Below are 21918 nucleotides of genomic sequence, written 5' to 3' on the forward strand. Positions count from 1 at the left end.
CATGTCTACCGAGAGCGGCACAGCTTTGGCAGGTATCGAAAGGTCTCATAATTATGGTAACGCATTGCCATACCGACAATCGGTATACACACACATATGTATCATCTCTGTATTCATAAGGTTTATCGGTTTATTTCCCAGTCGTGCCATCTTACGGGTTCGTTAACTCACTCTTCAGTAAGGAACGTGGGTCGTCCCTAACCTAAAACGAGCAGCTTTTGACGCGTCCGCAGGCACAGCATATGTTACAGCCGGAATGGTTTTACTCGAGAATGATTTGGTAATTTGAATCGTGAAAAGATAAAGGACGTCGACGGCATGATCATTAATACAAAAATCCTGATTTTAGTTTTTGGTAGAGCTGACGCGACTCTTTGACAAGTCACGATTGTCCGGATCCGTCGCCTTGACGATAAAACGATGCAAGTATCAAACCAAGTGAAATATTTTTTTACTACATTTTTATTCCCCAACGGCTTACGAATCTAGTCGATATTCTAACTAATTCCCGTTATTGAAATGTTGTAGTTGACGGGCATGAAAAACCCGTGCCCAGAGAAGGCAGAGCCGCCTTACCCGCGCCGACGGAGTATTTGTGTTTAGTGCGAGCCTCCCTTCGATCGAAAAAGATCGCCACCGTCGTGAGTAGTGATATAATTCTTGCTGTTTCACCTGACGAAAGGTCGTCGGTCATCAGCTCGTTAATATATAATTTCAGATTCATTCCAAGGATGTAAACAAGTTTCAACAAGCCTACTGGGGTCTTTTAAAAGCCAATATAAACGGTCTCAAGAAATTAAAGAAAACCAAGTCAGTCAAACCTAAGGCCCATTGACACGCTTGCTGGTGTCCCTGTATCCTATATCATAAATATTACTCGACTGACTTGGCGAGCTACGACATCCAATCGTCTTTTGTACCATATATAAACTGCGTAAGAAACTTATAGGGAATAAAAATTATGTTTTAAGTAACTCTCTGTCTTAGTTAAAGGTACCCAATAATTCATGGATTACACTTCTGTTTAGAATAACGAGGCCAATGAAGTATGATTCGTTTGTTTATTTACTGAAGCTTGCAGCGGCTATCTGCTTTTCAACATACATTTATTTATGCAATAATTGTTATTAATCTTGAGCTAATAATGTGGTCTCAAAAATTATAGCAATAGATTCTGGATTCCGTTCACTCAACGCTTCACGAAGTTCAATGCTCCAAAATATGGACATACGGCGGTCCACATTGGATCCATTTCTGTAGCCCCATTTACCAGGCACTCATTGGCGCAGTTTACTAGCACTTCTTCCTATTTGTATAGAATTGGCGTTAGTTGCAACAAAATATTGTCAGTTTGACCGAATTTTCATTTCATTTGACACGATACCTTGAAGCAGTAATCGCATGTAAAGAGACAGCTATCAACCGCGTCCAATGGCAGTGCGCTTGCATGATCCAGCAGGATCACTGCGAAGAGTACCAAGAGTATCTGAAAGCCTTGAGAAGACGGACAAAAATCATACAGAACTCAAAGTACCAGAAGAATACGACTGTTTTTCGTAAATATTTAAATTAATTTAATTAATCTTGCAGAAGTTAAATGCTTGGTCTGCGTACTTGAAGATTGTATTCATAGATCGACAGCAATAGTTACCCATGTTTGAAGTGGCTTCTTTCCACTGCAGGGTTTGGGACGCACCAATGAAATGATGACGGACTAATGGGCATCTATCAAGGAGCAGAGTTTATATACTGCGGTCATAAACCTATCGTAAACTCTGTGGGAAATTGATATCTGCGGCGATGAGTTAGTGGCAAAAATCAATAGTCATTCGGCCTTGAACAATGATAAGCCATCCCACCATCTGTCGCTGCGTCGAGTGAGACAACAGCAATAGAAACACGATTTTCAAAGTGCTAATCGAGCTTCATCGACGCATTATTTCAGAAACGTCTCTTATCCCCTAAGCTGATCGACTTCTAGATCATTCACTCAATCCAGGAACCTAGGAAACGTTCAAAGTTTTGCTTCTTGATTTGCGCAGGTTGCAGTAGGTAAGTATACATGACATTATGAAGTTTTCATGATTTACAGCATTTAATAACGCTGTATTATATCGTCCTGGTAAACAAACTTTTAGATACACGGCTTGTCAATGTTTACAGCGCGTCGGTCTCGTTGCCTTTTATTTGAAAATATCGTGTTGGTTTTTTTGCTTCTCACTTAGTTTAGCTAATCAAAAATGCCAGCTGAAAAATTAAATATTGGTTCAATTTGTACATACACGCTTAATCATTCTCTATATTCTTGGTACATGCTAGTCGTACAACAAACAAACGAGAAGTTTAATCTTACAAACGAGTAAATAATTGAACGAAAATCGATCACTCGTCAATCATTTTGCATTTCGCCGTGGCGATTTGATCGATTCTTAAAACTCTCAACCTTACCGACAGCTGCAGTGGATCGTGGATCGTGGATGCTCAGTCAGCAAAGTCGACTGCGATCCTCGGCCTGAACAGGTAGGGAACAGGTGGTCGTAGCCCGAGGCCGAAGGGCGGGAGGCTAATGAAAAAAGAAAGAGAGAGAGAGAGAGAGAGAGAGCGAGCAGAAAGGAAATTGTCGCGACATGAGACGGAGCGAGACAGCGTGATTTAACAAATTAACAAGCGGGAGGAAGAAGGCAGACTGCCGCTGTCTGCATGCTGACGGGGGGAGTTTGTCGGTTGAAAACAGTATCGAGGCGACGTTCGAGTACGACAGGACGCATACCTGCCACTTCTCATAGCCGCGGTTTGTTTCACGCGTGCCTAGGTATAGGTGTAATAACCGGTAACAATTTTGTTCCTTTTTTCACCTTTTTACTTTTTACTTTTTCTTTTCGTTTCTTCCTTCCTTGCCTATTTTTCGTTTCGAGCGATATACGTCCTCGGTGTATGTAGGTACATCGGCTTCACAGTCTCGCCGTCGCTGCGAGGAGAGCCGGTCCCCACCTTCGTTATCGGTCACTCGAGAGTCCTCGAATGGTATTTTTTTTTAGTTTTTCTTTTTTTGTTACCTTTTCGCTTGCGATAGATACGATGCTCGCGGTGGTGAGAAGTACTTGACGTTGCGAGCGCGGCTTCGTATTGTTTAAAGTGCGGATGGAAGGACCGTCGTCGTTGCTCTTGTGCGGTGCTTCCTCGGCTTATAACGAGTTTCAAAAACTTTTACAACTACTCGATCGTACCTAAAGGGAGAACAAGGACACGTCATGACATCCGAACGATTTCACAAGTAAGTTCTGTATTTTCGTATCAATTGCATAATGTTACAGTATGATGTACCATACATACATACATACATACATACATAAGTAATGCTGTCAAATTAGTCTTTCCTTTATTACAATAAACGTGGTATAGCTTAATTGTTTCGCGTCACGAGTGATATTCTTTCCCAAAATTTTCACCATTTACTTTTCATCGCATTTGGTGTTTGTTTTTTTTTCTTTGGCTTGTTCAGCGTTTGTTTACCGCCCTTATCCCACGGGATACGCGGATCTCCCCTGTTCTTCTTTGTTTACCGAATATCTGTGCTAGATGTGTAACAAAGGGGGTGATAGTCCACCGTCGGCTCGATTAAAACTCGTTTAACGTGTTTCCGACACTCTTGAATTTCCAGCGCACAGGTATCAGGGTATAATGTCTATTACGAGTACTAGCTGCTATTATTATATGAATTTTTTTACTGCTCAGAAGCCGAGGCGCGTAGAATATAACCATTCTAAGATCCATATGTATGTGATAATATGTATATACATACACCGACACGCATATACGGATGTGTACGAAGCGGGATTACGATCAATCGTTTTATCCGATCGTCGTCGCGTCTTATCGTCGAGATAAAAATGCCTCTTTGAATGTCCCAATTTTCGTTTGTCTTTTATCGCGGTTTATAACGATTATTAATTTGAATCGTACAAAAACATGCCGGGAAGAATGATCAATTATGTCGAATAATTCCAAAGCTCTTAACCCTGTATCACGTGTTATATCGGCTATTTTAGTCCTTGACTTATAGTAATATGATGGTACATTGCGTAAACCCATTACCGCGAATTAGCGATTACGCAGCTCGATAATTATTTAATTCTTCTCATGAAACTAGTTCGGTGCTAACTCAATTATTTATTGTTGTAGACACTGAAATGGCGTGCAGGTATAGATGATAATAATAACTACGAAAACTCTATATATACGAGTAAAATTCAACTTGAGCTTCATGCGTGTAAAATGCGTATACCATGTAACGCGCAGCACGTATCTAAATACGCCCGCATTCCGTGGGTGTAAGAAGATCTTATCACAATCCCGCGGATTCGTTGTTTAGAAAGCAGAATGTAATCATTGCACCTTATTACACGTAAAACATACTACGTATGTGTGGCCGCGTGTTGTTTCGTATTCGCGTGCCAAACTGCTGTCAACTGCGCGGATTTTAATGTCACTTATTTATTACCTAGCTGAAGAGTTTCCTAGCGAAACAAACGGGCTGCAGGTGGAAATTGTCGAAAGAATTTACAACCTACTTAAATTAATTCAACTCGAACATCTTTCGCTTCGAATTTCGCAGAATATTATCATACGCTGACTCATGGTCGTATTTCTTCTCGTTAGGGCGGCGCGGGACGGAGCTTTGGAAATCCTGAAGGAGGCGACCAGGAGAGACTGCAATGCCCGAGACGACGGCGGGATGACTCCGACACTCTGGGCGGCTTTCGAGGGGAATATCGACGCCCTGCGTCTTCTCGCTGCCAGAGGGTAATGCTATGGTCTATCTAATAAAATGAAATACTCTCAAGCCGTCTATACGATATTTAAGCCTCCAAAGATGCTCATAAATCTCATGAGTGTTGTTCGATAGAGTATATCTGGAATAAACGCTGAAGCGTGGATAGAAAATAGGACCGAGGCGCCCGAAGACGACCGTCATGAATAACGTAGCGTCTATTTGTTTAAATAATTTTTACGCTGTTTTTATTTTCATATCTCCCTCCACCCTCGTCCGCTCTTTGTGATCGCCTTCACGCACGCGTACCTGCAACCTGTGCGGGTTCGATTGTTTTTGTCGCAGGCGAACCGCGCAACTTCCTGCCTCTCTTTATACTATATGTAGTGGTATACATACTAAATGACCAACGCGGGGTGCAGGATGCACGATACAACCTGTGTTATTATTCACAGATTTATAGATTGAATGCAAACGCGATATGCATCCATGCACGTATTAAGAATAAACATATTTCGGAAATTTGGTGGCTTATCGATCTCTGGTGAGAAAATTAATAACATGTACACATAGAAAATTAAGTGTACCCGAATTTATCGATCAATTTAACAGCAAAATGATATCTCCTAATTGATGTGATTATTAAGGTGTTCTTGTTTCTTCCGTGGTACATGATTTTAATAGCCGAACGTCACAGATAACTGCAGTTCTCTACGATATACACACGCTTTGCAACACCATCTTCGATTGCGATATCATGATATAAATGTATCTACCTACAGCATATTACGAACATGGGCACAAAACATGTGATTATTATACCTGATGAATTTCGTAATTTTTTCGAATGTCGCGAAGGCACTGCATAATGTCGATCTTTCAATTATACTTTAAACTCTTGTGATGTACGGTGGAAGCCTGCCAGTTTATCTGATTCAGCGTGTTCGACTTTCGTCAATTTTAATCGTATTTTTTATTTATGATATTATATCGAACTTGTTGATATCATCAATTTTAATGTATGTAAAATATTGTGCTTCGATTGCAGATTATATTGACTCATTATTATTATTATTATTGTTGGGAAATACCTTATGACGATAAATATACGTACAATTACGTATATATAATAATAGTCATGGCGATTGAGGTTTTTTTTTAGTTGGATGGAAATTGTACGGTATAGCGCATCTGATACATTTACCGGATGTATCAAGATAATCGCAAAGAAATGACGCAATCGGTGTACACGTAATTTTAATTTTTTTTTTTTTTTTACATCTACTTTTTCTCTGGTACAGCCGATGAAACGAGCTTGGCTTATCAAAAACATATGAGTCGCTTGAGCTTTGTGCAGATAAGCAACTTCGATACGCGGAAATCGCGACATTCATAGGTATATGTACTACCCGATAAACGTTATGCGACATCGCCATGTTATATTTGCCTTAATATTGAGACTTGACGGTGAAATACCGAAAAATATTTTTACTTTCGTCCATTTCACAATAATTTTGAGATACACGCTTACAGAATGATAAACTATAATTTTTATATTATTCAGAGGAGATCCGGACAAGGCGGACTACTTCGGTAATACGGCGCTTCATTTGGCTGCAGCTCGGGGACACCGTTTCTGCGTCAATTTCCTGGTGAAATTCGGCTGCAACATATGGGCCTTGGATATCGACAGGCATTCGGCGCGCGAGCTAGCGGCTATAAACGGACGCGATGATATCCTGCAGTTTCTCGACTTGGCGCAGACCGAGCAGGAGCTAAACAATCGTAAGAAGACGAAAATGCTGAAAGAGAGAGCCGAGAAGGAGGCCGAGAAACGCCTCAAGGAATACGCCAAGCGGCAAAAGATGGCCGAGATGAGAGCTGAGAAGGAGCAGAAAAAATTACTCAAAGACAAGACCAGGATGATGGACATCGAGCCTTCCGATGTAGCCATCCTGCCCCACAGACCCAGCATACTCACCTTCAAGGGCAGGGTAAAACCCTCGCCGACTTTCAGCGACATCGTCAGCGGCGGTACGAAGCGGCAGGGTGGAGCCGTCGGGCGCAAAGTTCAGGCTCGCAAGGCCGCCGACGATTTCAAAGTTGGAGAGGTCAGGACTGTAAAATAATCGCTATACCGTCTAGGGTAACCGGAAAATTTTTATCGTGCTTATACCTCCTCGAAATCATTTCAGATCGAGATGGACGGAAAACGCTCCGTCCGCAGCTTGACCGGCCTTAGAAGGGACTCCGAAGTGATGTACGTCGGCACCTACGAGACCCACAGCCAGCAGATGGGGAAACGTGGCAAGATATCAGACGTTTGGGGAACCCTATCCAGAGCCAGAAGCACTCCGGACCTCCTCGGCGATCGAGATAGACCCGAGGATGATCCGGATTACGATTACAACGCTATCGACGACGTCAACGTCGGTGACACGGTCTTGCTTCAACAACCCGCGAGCATCTTCAACAGACCAGGTTTCGGCTCGGTCGCTTTTAGGAGACCGGTTGGTTTCAGTTTCGGTTGAATTTATTTAGTCTTTGTCTTCTAGCTTTGATTTTGCGATTTCGTTGTTTTCGCGATTGAATTTTCAACGCCCTGCTATTTTCAGGTGACCACGACCCTCGACGCAATACCTATCGGAGCCTCGGATCCAATGGAAAACCGAAATATACATTCCACAGGTCACGAGTCTATCAACGGCTCCTCGAACGGTCACAATAACGAAGAAGTTAGCATTGGCAGTGCCGGGAGTCTGGCGCGTAGGCAGAGTATGTGGGACGACGATTTGATCTCTGGTGAGTAGCTAGTTACAAGGCAAGAGTTTATGATGAAAATTTGTATTGTTTTGAAAAAAAGAAATGATTTGGCTATTGCATTATTTCGCAGCTGTCATTTGGTATACCTGCAAAATCTAATTTCACATGATGTAGGTAAATTGTTGTCATATTTCTTTAGAATGACCGAAATCTAACTATTTTCAGAGGAAGACGACGCGGATGAGGGGACCGAGGAATGGACGCCGCTACAACGGTTTTTAGTTGCTAATAATTTGTCGTCAATTCACCCCATTTTGGAGGCCGAACAGATTGACCTGGAGGCTTTGATGCTGTTGACCGATGCGGACGTTCTTGCTTTGAAATTACCGCTGGGGCCACGTCGAAAGTTGATCAACGCAATAGCTATACGAAGACGCGCGCTTGAGAACCCATCGGATGTCATAGAAGATAGTAGACTGTGACAGTGGACAGTTTTAATTTATTGTTATTATTATTTGTCTGTTTCTAACGCGTGTTGACAGAAACATGAAATATGCGTTATTCGTTGAAAGTAAACATGTTTGTGGTAACGCGTTGGCCAATTTCTAACAGTAATGACTACGGCTATCGAATTTTCATGCTTGTACCGATTCGGAATTTTTCTAAGTCAAGTGCACTGTCTTAACAATTGGATTGAACGAATCACTTGTAATATATACATACAAAAAATTAGTTATATGTTAACTTACGCGTATCATTTTATATCGAAATACCGAAACTGTATTATACTATAATTTTAAGAGATGGAAATATAGTTATGTATGCTAATTTTAAATGTGTTGACGTACATAGAAAATGACACGAATAAAATATTTTCGTCCAGAGACTCATGTATTACATGCTCTCAGAAACTAAAATTAATTGATTGCATCGTCGATGCTGAATAATTCAAAACATGCCTGCGCTTCCCTGTGAGAACGTGCAAAGAATTGCTGTTATATTTACCTTCGTTAGAAAGGATATTTCGAAGAAATTTCAGCCTGAAACTGCTCCTAGTACCAGAGAACATCTAAACGTGTCTCTCGATGCATGCTTGCTCGTTTGAGAGGGCATGTGATCGCTTGCTTACATGCTACAGCCACTTAAAATTAAGCGAATCGGAGAAATTTCAGCCGAAAATTGCTCCTGGTATCAGGAGAACATCTGAGCCGAGGAGGTCTTCCAAAAACAGGGACTGATTGATTGATTGCTTGCGACGTTGATACTGTGTGCTTTGATGCATGCCTGCTTGCTTGAGAGGGCATGTGATCGCTTGCTTACATGCTACAGCCACTTAAAATTAAGCGAATCGGAGAAATTTTAGCCAAAAATTGCTCCTGGTATCAGGAGAACATCTGAGCCGAGGAGGTCTTCCAAAAACAGAGACTGATTGATTGACTGCTTGCGACGTTGATGCTGCGTGTCTAAATGCATGCCTGCTTGCTTGAGAGGACATGTGATCGCTTGCTTACATGCTACAGCCACTTAGAATTAAGCGAATCGGAGAAATTTCAGCCGAAAATTGCTCCTGGTATCAGGAGAACATCTGAGCCGAGGAGGTCTTCCAAAAACAGGGACTGATTGATTGACTGCTTGCGACGTTGATACTGTGTGCTTTGATGCGTGCCTGCTTGCTTGAGAGGGCATGTGGACGCTTGCTTACATGCTACAGCCACTTAGAATTAAGCGAATCGGAGAAATTTCAGCCGAAAATTGCTCCTGGTATCAGGAGAACATCTGAGCCGAGGAGGTCTTCCAAAAACAGGGACTGATTGATTGACTGCTTGTGACGTTGATACTGTGTGCTTTGATGCATGCCTGCTTGCTTGAGAGGGCATGTGATCGCTTGCTTACATGCTACAGCCACTTAGAATTAAGCGAATCGGAGAAATTTCAGCCGAAAATTGCTCCTGGTATCAGGAGAACATCTGAGCCGAGGAGGTCTTCCAAAAACAGGGACTGATTGATTGACTGCTTGCGACGTTGATACTGTGTGCTTTGATGCATGCCTGCTTGCTTGAGAGGGCATGTGGACGCTTGCTTACATGCTACAGCCACTTAGAATTAAGCGAATCGGAGAAATTTCAGCCGAAAATTGCTCCTGGTATCAGGAGAACATCTGAGCCGAGGAGGTCTTCCAAAAACAGGGACTGATTGATTGACTGCTTGCGACGTTGATACTGTGTGCTTTGATGCGTGCCTGCTTGCTTGAGAGGGCATGTGGACGCTTGCTTACATGCTACAGCCACTTAGAATTAAGCGAATCGGAGAAATTTCAGCCGAAAATTGCTCCTGGTATCAGGAGAACATCTGAGCCGAGGAGGTCTTCCAAAAACAGGGACTGATTGATTGACTGCTTGTGACGTTGATACTGTGTGCTTTGATGCATGCCTGCTTGCTTGAGAGGGCATGTGATCGCTTGCTTACATGCTACAGCCACTTAGAATTAAGCGAATCGGAGAAATTTCAGCCGAAAATTGCTCCTGGTATCAGGAGAACATCTGAGCCGAGGAGGTCTTCCAAAAACAGGGACTGATTGATTGACTGCTTGCGACGTTGATACTGTGTGCTTTGATGCGTGCCTGCTTGCTTGAGAGGGCATGTGGACGCTTGCTTACATGCTACAGCCACTTAGAATTAAGCGAATCGGAGAAATTTCAGCCGAAAATTGCTCCTGGTATCAGGAGAACATCTGAGCCGAGGAGGTCTTCCAAAAACAGGGACTGATTGATTGACTGCTTGTGACGTTGATACTGTGTGCTTTGATGCATGCCTGCTTGCTTGAGAGGGCATGTGATCGCTTGCTTACATGCTACAGCCACTTAGAATTAAGCGAATCGGAGAAATTTCAGCCGAAAATTGCTCCTGGTATCAGGAGAACATCTGAGCCGAGGAGGTCTTCCAAAAACAGGGACTGATTGATTGACTGCTTGCGACGTTGATACTGTGTGCTTTGATGCATGCCTGCTTGCTTGAGAGGGCATGTGGACGCTTGCTTACATGCTACAGCCACTTAGAATTAAGCGAATCGGAGAAATTTCAGCCGAAAATTGCTCCTGGTATCAGGAGAACATCTGAGCCGAGGAGGTCTTCCAAAAACAGGGACTGATTGATTGACTGCTTGCGACGTTGATACTGTGTGCTTTGATGCGTGCCTGCTTGCTTGAGAGGGCATGTGGACGCTTGCTTACATGCTACAGCCACTTAGAATTAAGCGAATCGGAGAAATTTCAGCCGAAAATTGCTCCTGGTATCAGGAGAACATCTGAGCCGAGGAGGTCTTCCAAAAACAGGGACTGATTGATTGACTGCTTGTGACGTTGATACTGTGTGCTTTGATGCATGCCTGCTTGCTTGAGAGGGCATGTGATCGCTTGCTTACATGCTACAGCCACTTAGAATTAAGCGAATCGGAGAAATTTCAGCCGAAAATTGCTCCTGGTATCAGGAGAACATCTGAGCCGAGGAGGTCTTCCAAAAACAGGGACTGATTGATTGACTGCTTGCGACGTTGATACTGTGTGCTTTGATGCGTGCCTGCTTGCTTGAGAGGGCATGTGGACGCTTGCTTACATGCTACAGCCACTTAGAATTAAGCGAATCGGAGAAATTTCAGCCGAAAATTGCTCCTGGTATCAGGAGAACATCTGAGCCGAGGAGGTCTTCCAAAAACAGGGACTGATTGATTGACTGCTTGTGACGTTGATACTGTGTGCTTTGATGCATGCCTGCTTGCTTGAGAGGGCATGTGATCGCTTGCTTACATGCTACAGCCACTTAGAATTAAGCGAATCGGAGAAATTTCAGCCGAAAATTGCTCCTGGTATCAGGAGAACATCTGAGCCGAGGAGGTCTTCCAAAAACAGGGACTGATTGATTGACTGCTTGCGACGTTGATACTGTGTGCTTTGATGCGTGCCTGCTTGCTTGAGAGGGCATGTGGACGCTTGCTTACATGCTACAGCCACTTAGAATTAAGCGAATCGGAGAAATTTCAGCCGAAAATTGCTCCTGGTATCAGGAGAACATCTGAGCCGAGGAGGTCTTCCAAAAACAGGGACTGATTGATTGACTGCTTGTGACGTTGATACTGTGTGCTTTGATGCATGCCTGCTTGCTTGAGAGGGCATGTGATCGCTTGCTTACATGCTACAGCCACTTAGAATTAAGCGAATCGGAGAAATTTCAGCCGAAAATTGCTCCTGGTATCAGGAGAACATCTGAGCCGAGGAGGTCTTCCAAAAACAGGGACTGATTGATTGACTGCTTGCGACGTTGATACTGTGTGCTTTGATGCATGCCTGCTTGCTTGAGAGGACATGTGATCGCTTGCTTACATGCTACAGCCACTTAAAATTAAGCGAATCGGAGAAATTTTAGCCAAAAATTGCTCCTGGTATCAGGAGAACATCTGAGCCGAGGAGGTCTTCCAAAAACAGAGACTGATTGATTGACTGCTTGCGACGTTGATACTGTGTGCTTTGATGCATGCCTGCTTGCTTGAGAGGGCATGTGATCGCTTGCTTACATGCTACAGCCACTTAAAATTAAGCGAATCGGAGAAATTTTAGCCAAAAATTGCTCCTGGTATCAGGAGAACATCTGAGCCGAGGAGGTCTTCCAAAAACAGAGACTGATTGATTGACTGCTTGCGACGTTGATGCTGCGTGTCTAAATGCATGCCTGCTTGCTTGAGAGGACATGTGATCGCTTGCTTACATGCTACAGCCACTTAGAATTAAGCGAATCGGAGAAATTTCAGCCGAAAATTGCTCCTGGTATCAGGAGAACATCTGAGCCGAGGAGGTCTTCCAAAAACAGGGACTGATTGATTGACTGCTTGCGACGTTGATACTGTGTGCTTTGATGCATGCCTGCTTGCTTGAGAGGGCATGTGGACGCTTGCTTACATGCTACAGCCACTTAGAATTAAGCGAATCGGAGAAATTTCAGCCGAAAATTGCTCCTGGTATCAGGAGAACATCTGAGCCGAGGAGGTCTTCCAAAAACAGGGACTGATTGATTGACTGCTTGTGACGTTGATACTGTGTGCTTTGATGCATGCCTGCTTGCTTGAGAGGGCATGTGATCGCTTGCTTACATGCTACAGCCACTTAGAATTAAGCGAATCGGAGAAATTTCAGCCGAAAATTGCTCCTGGTATCAGGAGAACATCTGAGCCGAGGAGGTCTTCCAAAAACAGGGACTGATTGATTGACTGCTTGCGACGTTGATACTGTGTGCTTTGATGCATGCCTGCTTGCTTGAGAGGGCATGTGGACGCTTGCTTACATGCTACAGCCACTTAGAATTAAGCGAATCGGAGAAATTTCAGCCGAAAATTGCTCCTGGTATCAGGAGAACATCTGAGCCGAGGAGGTCTTCCAAAAACAGGGACTGATTGATTGACTGCTTGTGACGTTGATACTGTGTGCTTTGATGCATGCCTGCTTGCTTGAGAGGGCATGTGATCGCTTGCTTACATGCTACAGCCACTTAGAATTAAGCGAATCGGAGAAATTTCAGCCGAAAATTGCTCCTGGTATCAGGAGAACATCTGAGCCGAGGAGGTCTTCCAAAAACAGGGACTGATTGATTGACTGCTTGCGACGTTGATACTGTGTGCTTTGATGCATGCCTGCTTGCTTGAGAGGGCATGTGATCGCTTGCTTACATGCTACAGCCACTTAGAATTAAGCGAATCGGAGAAATTTCAGCCGAAAATTGCTCCTGGTATCAGGAGAACATCTGAGCCGAGGAGGTCTTCCAAAAACAGGGACTGATTGATTGACTGCTTGCGACGTTGATACTGTGTGCTTTGATGCATGCCTGCTTGCTTGAGAGGACATGTGATCGCTTGCTTACATGCTACAGCCACTTAAAATTAAGCGAATCGGAGAAATTTTAGCCAAAAATTGCTCCTGGTATCAGGAGAACATCTGAGCCGAGGAGGTCTTCCAAAAACAGAGACTGATTGATTGACTGCTTGCGACGTTGATACTGTGTGCTTTGATGCATGCCTGTTTGCTTGAGAAGGCATGTGATCGCTTGCTTACATGCTACAGCCACTTAGAATTAAGCGAATCGGAGAAATTTCAGCCGAAAATTGCTCCTGGTATCAGGAGAACATCTGAGCCGAGGAGGTCTTCCTACAACAGGTTTGGTTGCCTATAATTAGGCACTCTTACATTACGTCAGATTGGTTGCCTGTAATTAGGCACTCTCACGTTACCTAAGAATGGTTGCCTATAATTAGGCACTCTTACGCTAGGTAAGATTGGTTGCCTATAATTAGGCACTCTTACGTTAACTAAGATTGGTTGCCTATAATTAGGCGCTCAGAAATAGGGACATTTCAGCCGAAAATTGCTCCTGGTATCAGGAGAACATCTGAGCCGAGGAGGTCTTCAAAAAATAGGTTTGGTTGCCTATAATTAGGCACTTTTACGGTACGTAAGATGGGATGCCTATAATTAGGCACTCTGACTATACGTATGATTGGTTGCCTATGATTAGGCGCCCGGAAACTAAGAATTAATCGAATCGCAGAAATTTTAGCCGAAAATTACTCCTGGTATCAGGAGAACATCTGAGCCGAGGAGGTCTTCCAAAACAGGTATGATGGGCGCCTGCGCTATGGCTTTCAGGCAATCCGACCTGCTCTGAAGTGTGTTAGGTGGCCTTTCAAAAGTGCGTGAGACGCTAAGCTCCGTGTGACGCGTAATTCTTTGTAAATAGGCGTAATTAATATTCGATAGTGATGACTTTTGTTATACTATCACTTATATATTGATAATTAGGAGTGGCATGCAGAAGGGGTAAGAAAGTAATCAGTGATCATTTCCACATACATTTATTGGTTCATTTAGAAGGTTTTGCATACAATTTATTGAAGAATATTTCGTCAAACAAAACATAATATTCTATGTTCGTTTTTGGCATTGGAAAAATACGTAACCGATTTCCAGATTAATCCACACTGGATCAAGTCCTGGTCAAGAGTATAACTACTTCTACTACTATACTAAAATATAGTTCAGTGTCCAAAGGTTAAAAGTAATTTTTGATATTGCCTTGTACGCGTTTGATTGCGATATCGTTCAGTCGTCATATACAGATCTCTTATTTCTTTGGGGGAAGTCTCCTATTCAGTGCCACATTCGACTCAACGTTGCCGCGCCCTGGCCCGACCTTTTCATAATGAAACACTTGTTCACTATATCGCTAGTATTTATTGGGATATTGTGGAGTAATGCAGTATTCTCAGTGGTTGGAACCATCAATATTGATGTGAATAGAACAGCGCGCGTAGCGGTGGTAAGCTAAAAATATTGCATAAGTTTGTTGAATGAATATCTGGAAATAATATAAAGCTAATATACTTGTAGTGAAGTTCCATATTATCACTTGAAATAAATACACGGTGACACAGGTAACTGGAGGAAATAAAGGGGTTGGTTTTGCAACCGTCAAAGGGTTGTGCCAACGGTTCAATGGCATTGTTTATCTGACAGCCAGAAGTGTGGCGCGAGGACAAGCTGCTGCTGAAAAACTCAGAAAAATTGGCTTTCAGCCAAGATTTCATCAACTCGATATCACGGATGACTCAAGCATCAATGCGTTTAAGACTTATCTCAATGATACACACGGAGGTCTGGACATCCTTATCAACAACGCTGGCATTTCCTTCAAGGTATAGTTTCGTTACAGATCCCATTGGATTTTAAACTTCCTTCAATGCTCAGCAATAACCGAATTGAAAACAAATTTTTGCAGAAAAATGCCACCGAACCTTTTCCTGTCCAAGCATCTGAAACTGTGCGAGTCAACTATTTCGGCTTATTGAGAGTTTCCAAGGCTCTATTCCCACTGTTGAGACCCCACGCCAGAGTTGTTCACGTGTCCAGTGCTTTCGGACGTCTACCCTTAATACCAGGCAATGAAATCAGAGCCCGATTCTCTAACTCTGAGCTTACGGAAGAAGGACTGAACCAGATTATGAGAGATTTCGTAGAGTGCGTTATGATCAATGGAATGAATAGCAGACTCATTTGAATCGGAATTTGGCATTAATTCCAAATTGTTTACAGGGCCACAAAAAGGAATAATTATCAAGCTTCAGGATGGCCAGACAACCCATACATGGTAAGCAAAGTTGGTGTTTCTGCTTTGACTGGGATTCAACAAAAAGCATTTAATGCAAATGCCAAAGAAGATCTTGTAGTAAATGCGGTCCATCCAGGATATGTGAATACCGACCTGACCGACCACATGGGTACTTTCACTCCCGAAAGGGGATCCCAATCTTCGCTTTACGCTGCACTATTACCACAAAACACTGAGATTAAAGGAAAATACATCTGGCACGATAACACTCTTGTTGATTGGGCCAATGGTCCCAGACCAGCTGCCTGACCAACGGATTTTTATATTTTTACACATAGAAGTTCATTTGCTCTTTATGAAAGTTTTCAACTTTTTTTAAATAATAAATCGACATATACCTTGTGACGCCTTCTATTGTCAATTATATCCATAGACTACTTCGATAAACACTTGAAATAAACATAACATAGCTTACTGTGTAAATGCTCCAAGATACGAAATAAAACATATTACAGCATTTGATAATAATACTTGTTGGCTTATGCATAATCATGGAATAGTAACTACTGCAATGTGACAATCGTTACAGATCTTGTGCATGATTATTCATGCTCTCAACTTTCCAAAATTAATCAATACCTGTACGTTACAAATTTTCGATACCACTAATACCCTTACTGTAACTACAAGTCTTGTAACCACGATAAGAGGAAATACGAAAGATGACTAGATTAGCTTCAGCTTAATTCATACTTTATCACGCATCTTTATCAGTTGACAGAAGCTCAGGTCGAAATAATTTTCAGAATCAGTAATAAATACTCGTTTATTACTTCAGATGATATCGACAAAATCAATACGCCATCTTCATCCTGTTAATTTAATTTACAAGCACTGATTCGCGCACAGTGCTTTTTTGTCTACACGCCGGCCAGTGCTCAGAGCTATAAGATGTGCGAAAAATTAGTAAGTAAACATTTTGATTTCTATCAAAAATGTCTACAGTAACATTGCAGAGAATAACAACAGTCGTCTAGTAAGGACCGGGCAAGGGATCATTAATCCAATCAACTATAATATTATTGTGCCAAACGTATTTTCCTTTGATATTCGTATTCTCCGTCAGGAGCGCCAGGTATAGGGGAGCTCGTGCACCTCTTTCAGGAGTTAAATGTGCTCTGTGGCTTGTCATGTCCGTCTCGACAAGACCAGGATGTACAGAATTTACAGCTATGTCTTTTCTGGCATCTTCGTCAAATGCCCTTTGTTGAATACAAGTGAGAGCGGACACAGCTACCTTGCTAGCTGAATAAGCATTGTTGGCCCATCCCAATTCGCCGTGGGTATTAGTCTGTGCTGCTCTGTAAATGAAATTGGAATGGGGTTGATTTATGATTCAAATATACGAATCCATCGATGCAACAGTAGCAACTCACTTAACAAAATCTCTCATGATTTGGCTGAGGTCATCCTCAGTGAGCATCAGACTTGCAAGTCGAGCCTTTAACTCGTCTTTGGGTATTCGCGACAGGTGTCCAGAGCTGCTGTTGAGATTGACAACTCTAGCGTGGTCTCTCAGTAGTGGAAATAGTGCCTTACAAACTCTCACCAAGCCAAAGTAATTCACTTTTATAGTCTCTGATGCTTGGTGAGAAAACGGGTCTACCGAAGTGTGCTGTAAGTAGATAATAACTCAATCAGTATCGAGCGTCTAGTAATCACTTCACGTGATTAGATATCTCAGCAGTAAAATGCTGATTCATGAAACTTCATGAAACGAAAATGGGCAGAATTCAAGAACTGATGAAAAGTACATAGTGTCAACCTTGAAGGCAATTGCAGCATTGTTAACGAGTACATCGAGTCCTCCATGAGCGTTGCTGAGATACCGTTTGAATGTATCGACACTGGAGTCATCAGTGACGTCAAGTTGATGGAATCTTGGTTGAAGACCAAGTTTTTTGAGCTCTTCAACTGCAGCTTGACCTTTAGCCTCGTTTCTTGCAGTCAGATAAACTATCCCATCAAACTGCTCGCACAGACCTTTTACGATTGCAAAACCAATCCCTTTGTTCCCGCCAGTTACCTGAATATGCATAAGAGAAGATCCGGCGTATATGTAAGTTAGATTTATTAAAGTAAGGATTCAGGATTCCAAATTAATAACTCACCACTGCTACGCGCGACATCATATGACCGTTAGCAAATAAGTGAAAATTTTTACTTGTCCAACGATTAGAACTGATGAGTAGGAGCTGTCTGAAACCACTGACAAGAGTCTCTGAGATTGCACATAACGAATTTATAAAGTGATTCATTAAATTGTCATGCTAAATCCATTATCAGCATTTAGAGATAAATGAGTTCCGGGCGACTGTTATTATGCTTTTTATTGTCTACCTTTTCCATTTGAGTAAGAAACAAAACATAATACACAGAGGTGTAGTCTGAACAAACAGAAAATTACACGGTATTGGTTGAATGTGCTGTAAACTTGGCATTCCAGTATCAAGTTTGATGAGTGCTCAAAAGTTTGTGGCATATAAAATATAAGAACGGCTGTGTCAGTCGCATTCGTATTCAGCAACAAGTGAATGACCCTGTGGATCTATCTATTACTGTCAGATTTAAGGCACTGATCAACAAATTATAGAAATTTGCCTTCCGGACTGTTACTGCCAAGAACTATGGAATGTGCAGACTGATATTCTCAACGGACATTCTTGTCTTTAAAAGTCAAGTCCACAAAAAAAGAGCAAGAGTCGTCTAATAAGGAGCGGGCGGGGTGTCGTTGACCCAATCGATGATAGTGTTGTCGTGCCAGACATATTTTCCCTTGATGTCAGTATTCTTTGGTAAAAGTGCCAGGTAGATTGGAGCTTGCGCACCCCGCTCAGGGGTCAAGGGTCCCTTGTGGCTCGTCATGTCGGTATCAACGTATCCAGGGTGCACAGCATTGATGACGAGATCCTCTCTGGTATCTTTATCGAATTTTTTTTGCTGAATACGACTCAGAGCAGAAACGGCTACTTTGCTAGCCGAGTAGGCGCTGTTGACCCATCCTGATTCCTGGTGGGAATTGGTCTTTGCCGCTCTGTAAATAAAGTATCGCCGACAATTAGATTTCATTCACAAATACACCTGTGCACTAATCGATTGGCTAACTTACTCGATAAATTCGTTCATAATCTGGTTGAGTTCATCCTGGGTGAGGTCGGGGTTTGCAAATCGAGCCTTCAATTCAGCTCCCGGTATTCTGGACAGATGACCAGCACTGCTGGAAAGATTAACAACTCTGGCGTGGGGCTTGAGGAGCGGAAACAGAGCCTCACAAACTCTCACCAAACTGAAGTAGTTCACTTTTACGGTCTCGGATGCTTGAAAGAAAAATGGATCAGTTGCGTTGTTCTGTAAACATGTAAAGAGAAAATCAGTATCAAATGAGTAGTAGCATTGTTACAAGATAAGGTACCTAAACAACAATACTAGCACTAATTGAATGTCCCAGAGCTGTTGATATTTGTGATTAAAGCAATAACAATAATGTGCAAGTGATAACAGAGCTTATGTAAGTACTTTTAATAGCTATACCAGGATAATTAAATTTCAAGAAACATAAATCAAGGTGAGAATTTAGAATCAGTTTAAAAGTAACGCAATATTGACCTTGAAGGCGATTGCAGCATTGTTAACGAGTACATCGAGGCCTCCGTAAGTGTCGCTGAGATACTTTTTGAAATTATTGACACTCGAGTCGTCGGTAACGTCGAGTTGATGAAATTTTGGATTGAGACCCTCTTTTTTGAGCTGTTCAACTGCGGCAAGTCCTCTAGTCTCATCCCTAGCAGTGAGGTAGACGATGCCATCAAACTTCTGACAAAGTCCCTTGACAATGGCAAGACCAATCCCCTTGTTCCCTCCAGTTACCTGCAAACCCGTAGAAATGTAGATGGATGATGTGTAACATACGTTAGTAAGCTAGATTGGCGATGGGTAAATTTTCAGGTTATTAACTCACCACCGCTACACGAGACATGGTGTAAAGGCTGGGTAATAATGCTCAACTTTCACTTTCGGTAGGCTTAAAAGTTTTTCGGCACGAAGTACTAGGTATCCGGACAATTGATTGATAGATTATCAGTCGAACGAGCGACAATTCTCGGTAATTATAGCGGCAAGTGGGCGCGAGATTTGGTAGGAGGGGCGCTGAGCGCTAAGCGGTGGCCTTGAAAATTATCTTTACATGACAACACATGCTCACACGAATTCAAACATCATCCGCATCATCGGCATCATCCTTATCCTAGCTGATATACAGGGTGATTCTTTCGAAACCTCGAGAGAAGGGATGGATGGCTTACAATTAGTTAAAGCAGCAACTCGCATTTCAACGACTCAAAGAATATCCGTCAAGTGGCGGGGCTTCAAACTGGCTAAACCGCACCCGATTAGAGCTTTTCAAACAAACATCCTCTACATAGATTATATGAATATAATAAAGCGAGTCTCGCGGGAAAACAAGTAGATTATTAGAATTCTAGAAGAGCATTGGTAAGATGTCGCGCATTGCAGTGGTAAGTGAAAAAAAAAATTTCATTTTCTCGTTAAGGAAACAATGAAATGGAAAATAATAGACTGCATATAAAATAAGAATTTGTATTGACATACGTTGAGCGCTGGCTGATTTTTTCCTTTCTGATAATTTCAACAGGTAACCGGAGGTAACAAAGGCATTGGATTTGCAATCGTCAAGGGTCTGTGCCGTGAGTTTGACGGGGTTGTTTACTTGACATCAAGAAACGAGGATCGAGGACGAGCCGCCGTTGAAGAACTAAAGAAGGATGGTTTCAACCCGAGATTTCATCAGCTAGACATAACGGACGATTCCAGTGTTGAAAGATTTAGAAAATATTTGAAAGACACGCATGGAGGACTCGACGTCCTTGTAAACAACTGCGGCATATCATTTCAGGTATAAAAATACTTGAAACTTCTGTTTGAATGCATACAGGATTGCATGTGGAAAAAAATTTTTTTAATCTAAAATGAAATTATCCAATTCTTGACTGCACCGTCTTGGAGCGAGTTGTGGAGGTATATAGAACAAAACGTTGTCCGGCTTATCTAATCACAGCCCAACAACGCAACAGATGACCTTTTGAACTCGCCTCCGAGGGTTCTGATTCAAGCATAAACATACTGTGATTTGAATTTCAGAGTAGAGAAAATTTTTGTCTACTTACTCACGCGATTGCTTTTTTACAATAATTCCATAGTTTGATGCCCCAGAAACGTTTCCGCAACGAGTAAAGGAGACACTGAGAGTGAACTACTTCAGCCTCCTGAGAATTTGCGAGGCGTTATTTCCACTCCTAAGGCCGCACTCCAGGGTTGTTCAGGTTTCCAGCAGTCTTGGGCACTTGTGCAAAATAAAGGGAGCCGAGTTGAAGGCTCGACTTGCTAGTCCCGAACTCACAGAGAAGGAGCTCACGCAAATGATGAGGGATTTTGTCGAGTAGGTCGAATCGTCTGAAAACAAAAGCACCGATTGAACAGTGAAAGAAATTAGTACACGTCCTCTATTTCCAGCGCCGCGGAAAAGAACACTCACAGAGAGGCTGGATGGCCGAACAGTTCGTACACGGTTAGCAAGGTCGGCGTATCCGCGCTGAGTCGCATTCAACAAAGCGCGTTCGACAAGGATCGTCGTGAAGACATTGTTGTGAATGCGGTTCATCCGGGATCCGTGATCACCGACATGTCGGGCAAGTTGGGATCTATGACACCTGAAAGAGGTGCCCAGGCCCCGCTGTACCTGGCCCTGTTACCAAAGTATACGGAGATCAAGGGACAATATGTTTGGCACGACAATACTGTCATAGATTGGGTAAACGGGGAAGTAAAAACCCTGAGGCCCGATTCGCCGAATTTATATTGACCTTGAAAACGAGGATATAAAACCATCAGCCATAGAATCGAGCAGTGTTGAAAAATTTATATTGAACCAACAAATAATCTAAGCAATATCGTTAGTCATCGTGAATTCAAGTCGTGAAATGAAAATTGTTTTGATACGAATCTCTGTCTATGTTTCTGCAATACTTAATCAACGTTCCATCTCTACACAACTTGTAGACTCTGACAGTGAGAACTTTTTCATGCTTAGAACGAAATAAATTGTATTCACGCTACATTAAAAGATATTTCTTTGTTCTTTCGTCTCACATTGTGCTTCCGTC

The 21918-nt window shown here is 42.5% G+C and overlaps 6 protein-coding genes across 8 annotated transcripts; 4 read left to right on the forward strand and 2 right to left on the reverse strand.

Moving 5' to 3' along the window:
• Positions 1-127: 127 nt before the first annotated feature.
• LOC124413780 (signal recognition particle 14 kDa protein) lies at positions 128-971 on the forward strand. Its single transcript, XM_046894551.1, has 4 exons — positions 128-280; positions 350-422; positions 529-641; positions 719-971. Exons 1-4 carry the CDS (start codon positions 257-259, stop codon positions 833-835), a joined length of 327 nt encoding a protein of 108 aa, XP_046750507.1. The 5' UTR covers positions 128-256; the 3' UTR covers positions 836-971.
• On the forward strand, positions 922-8098 carry LOC124413773 (Usher syndrome type-1G protein homolog). Of its 3 annotated transcripts, XM_046894542.1 has the most exons (9): positions 922-1046; positions 1683-1877; positions 1946-2052; positions 3074-3274; positions 4660-4803; positions 6336-6882; positions 6967-7281; positions 7387-7573; positions 7760-8098. In XM_046894542.1, exons 4-9 carry the CDS (start codon positions 3252-3254, stop codon positions 8014-8016), a joined length of 1473 nt encoding a protein of 490 aa, XP_046750498.1. In that variant the 5' UTR covers positions 922-1046; positions 1683-1877; positions 1946-2052; positions 3074-3251; the 3' UTR covers positions 8017-8098. The 3 variants fall into 3 exon arrangements, with proteins under 3 accessions (XP_046750498.1, XP_046750497.1, XP_046750499.1); XM_046894541.1 differs by having other exon boundaries at positions 1683-2052; XM_046894543.1 differs by lacking the exons at positions 922-1046; positions 1683-1877; positions 1946-2052 and adding an exon at positions 2636-2830.
• Positions 8099-14194: 6096 nt separating this feature from the next.
• LOC124414198 (carbonyl reductase [NADPH] 1-like) lies at positions 14195-16084 on the forward strand. Its single transcript, XM_046895176.1, is given in 8 exon segments — positions 14195-14220; positions 14374-14391; positions 14542-14574; positions 14691-14745; positions 14747-14890; positions 15006-15266; positions 15350-15588; positions 15664-16084. Coding segments are annotated over 8 exon segments (1101 nt in total). The 3' UTR covers positions 15989-16084.
• LOC124413804 (carbonyl reductase [NADPH] 3-like) lies at positions 15413-18091 on the reverse strand. The gene is made up of 5 exons (XM_046894583.1): positions 17851-18091; positions 17505-17765; positions 17116-17354; positions 16631-17040; positions 15413-16593 (listed from the first exon to the last, which is right to left on the reverse strand). The coding sequence occupies exons 1-4, from the start codon at positions 17995-17997 to the stop codon at positions 16713-16715; spliced, it is 975 nt and encodes a 324-aa protein (XP_046750539.1). The 5' UTR covers positions 17998-18091; the 3' UTR covers positions 15413-16593; positions 16631-16712.
• Positions 18092-18232: 141 nt separating this feature from the next.
• On the reverse strand, positions 18233-19855 carry LOC124413805 (carbonyl reductase [NADPH] 1-like). The gene is made up of 4 exons (XM_046894584.1): positions 19698-19855; positions 19346-19606; positions 18849-19087; positions 18233-18773 (listed from the first exon to the last, which is right to left on the reverse strand). Exons 1-4 carry the CDS (start codon positions 19713-19715, stop codon positions 18446-18448), a joined length of 846 nt encoding a protein of 281 aa, XP_046750540.1. The 5' UTR covers positions 19716-19855; the 3' UTR covers positions 18233-18445.
• A 200-nt stretch (positions 19856-20055) lies between these two features.
• LOC124414096 (carbonyl reductase [NADPH] 3-like) lies at positions 20056-21634 on the forward strand. Its single transcript, XM_046895009.1, has 4 exons — positions 20056-20253; positions 20391-20651; positions 20956-21194; positions 21269-21634. Exons 1-4 carry the CDS (start codon positions 20236-20238, stop codon positions 21615-21617), a joined length of 867 nt encoding a protein of 288 aa, XP_046750965.1. The 5' UTR covers positions 20056-20235; the 3' UTR covers positions 21618-21634.
• Positions 21635-21918: the final 284 nt, after the last annotated feature.

This window comes from Diprion similis, chromosome 13 (genome assembly GCF_021155765.1).
Source record: "Diprion similis isolate iyDipSimi1 chromosome 13, iyDipSimi1.1, whole genome shotgun sequence".
In the NCBI taxonomy this organism is placed as follows: Eukaryota; Metazoa; Arthropoda; class Insecta; order Hymenoptera; family Diprionidae; genus Diprion; species Diprion similis.

Coding starts and splice junctions, on each gene's coding strand:
- LOC124413780 (XM_046894551.1), top strand. CDS start 257: ATGGTTTTACTCGAGAATGATTTG. Junction 281..349: donor TTTTACTCGAGAATGATTTG/GTAATTTGAATC, acceptor TCCTGATTTTAG/TTTTTGGTAGAGCTGACGCG. Junction 423..528: donor CGCCTTGACGATAAAACGAT/GCAAGTATCAAA, acceptor GAAATGTTGTAG/TTGACGGGCATGAAAAACCC.
- LOC124413773 (XM_046894541.1), top strand. CDS start 3,252: ATGACATCCGAACGATTTCACAA. Junction 6,883..6,966: donor ACGATTTCAAAGTTGGAGAG/GTCAGGACTGTA, acceptor AAATCATTTCAG/ATCGAGATGGACGGAAAACG. Junction 7,282..7,386: donor CGGTCGCTTTTAGGAGACCG/GTTGGTTTCAGT, acceptor TGCTATTTTCAG/GTGACCACGACCCTCGACGC.
- LOC124413804 (XM_046894583.1), bottom strand. CDS start 17,997: ATGAATCACTTTATAAATTCGTTATGTGCAATCTCAGAGACTCTTGTC. Junction 17,355..17,504: donor ATGCTGCAATTGCCTTCAAG/GTTGACACTATG, acceptor ATCTACTTACAG/CACACTTCGGTAGACCCGTT. Junction 17,041..17,115: donor ATCATGAGAGATTTTGTTAA/GTGAGTTGCTAC, acceptor TTTCATTTACAG/AGCAGCACAGACTAATACCC.
- LOC124413805 (XM_046894584.1), bottom strand. Junction 19,088..19,345: donor ATGCTGCAATCGCCTTCAAG/GTCAATATTGCG, acceptor ACATGTTTACAG/AACAACGCAACTGATCCATT. Junction 18,774..18,848: donor ATTATGAACGAATTTATCGA/GTAAGTTAGCCA, acceptor CTTTATTTACAG/AGCGGCAAAGACCAATTCCC.
- LOC124414096 (XM_046895009.1), top strand. Junction 20,652..20,955: donor ACTGCGGCATATCATTTCAG/GTATAAAAATAC, acceptor ATAATTCCATAG/TTTGATGCCCCAGAAACGTT. Junction 21,195..21,268: donor ATGATGAGGGATTTTGTCGA/GTAGGTCGAATC, acceptor CTCTATTTCCAG/CGCCGCGGAAAAGAACACTC.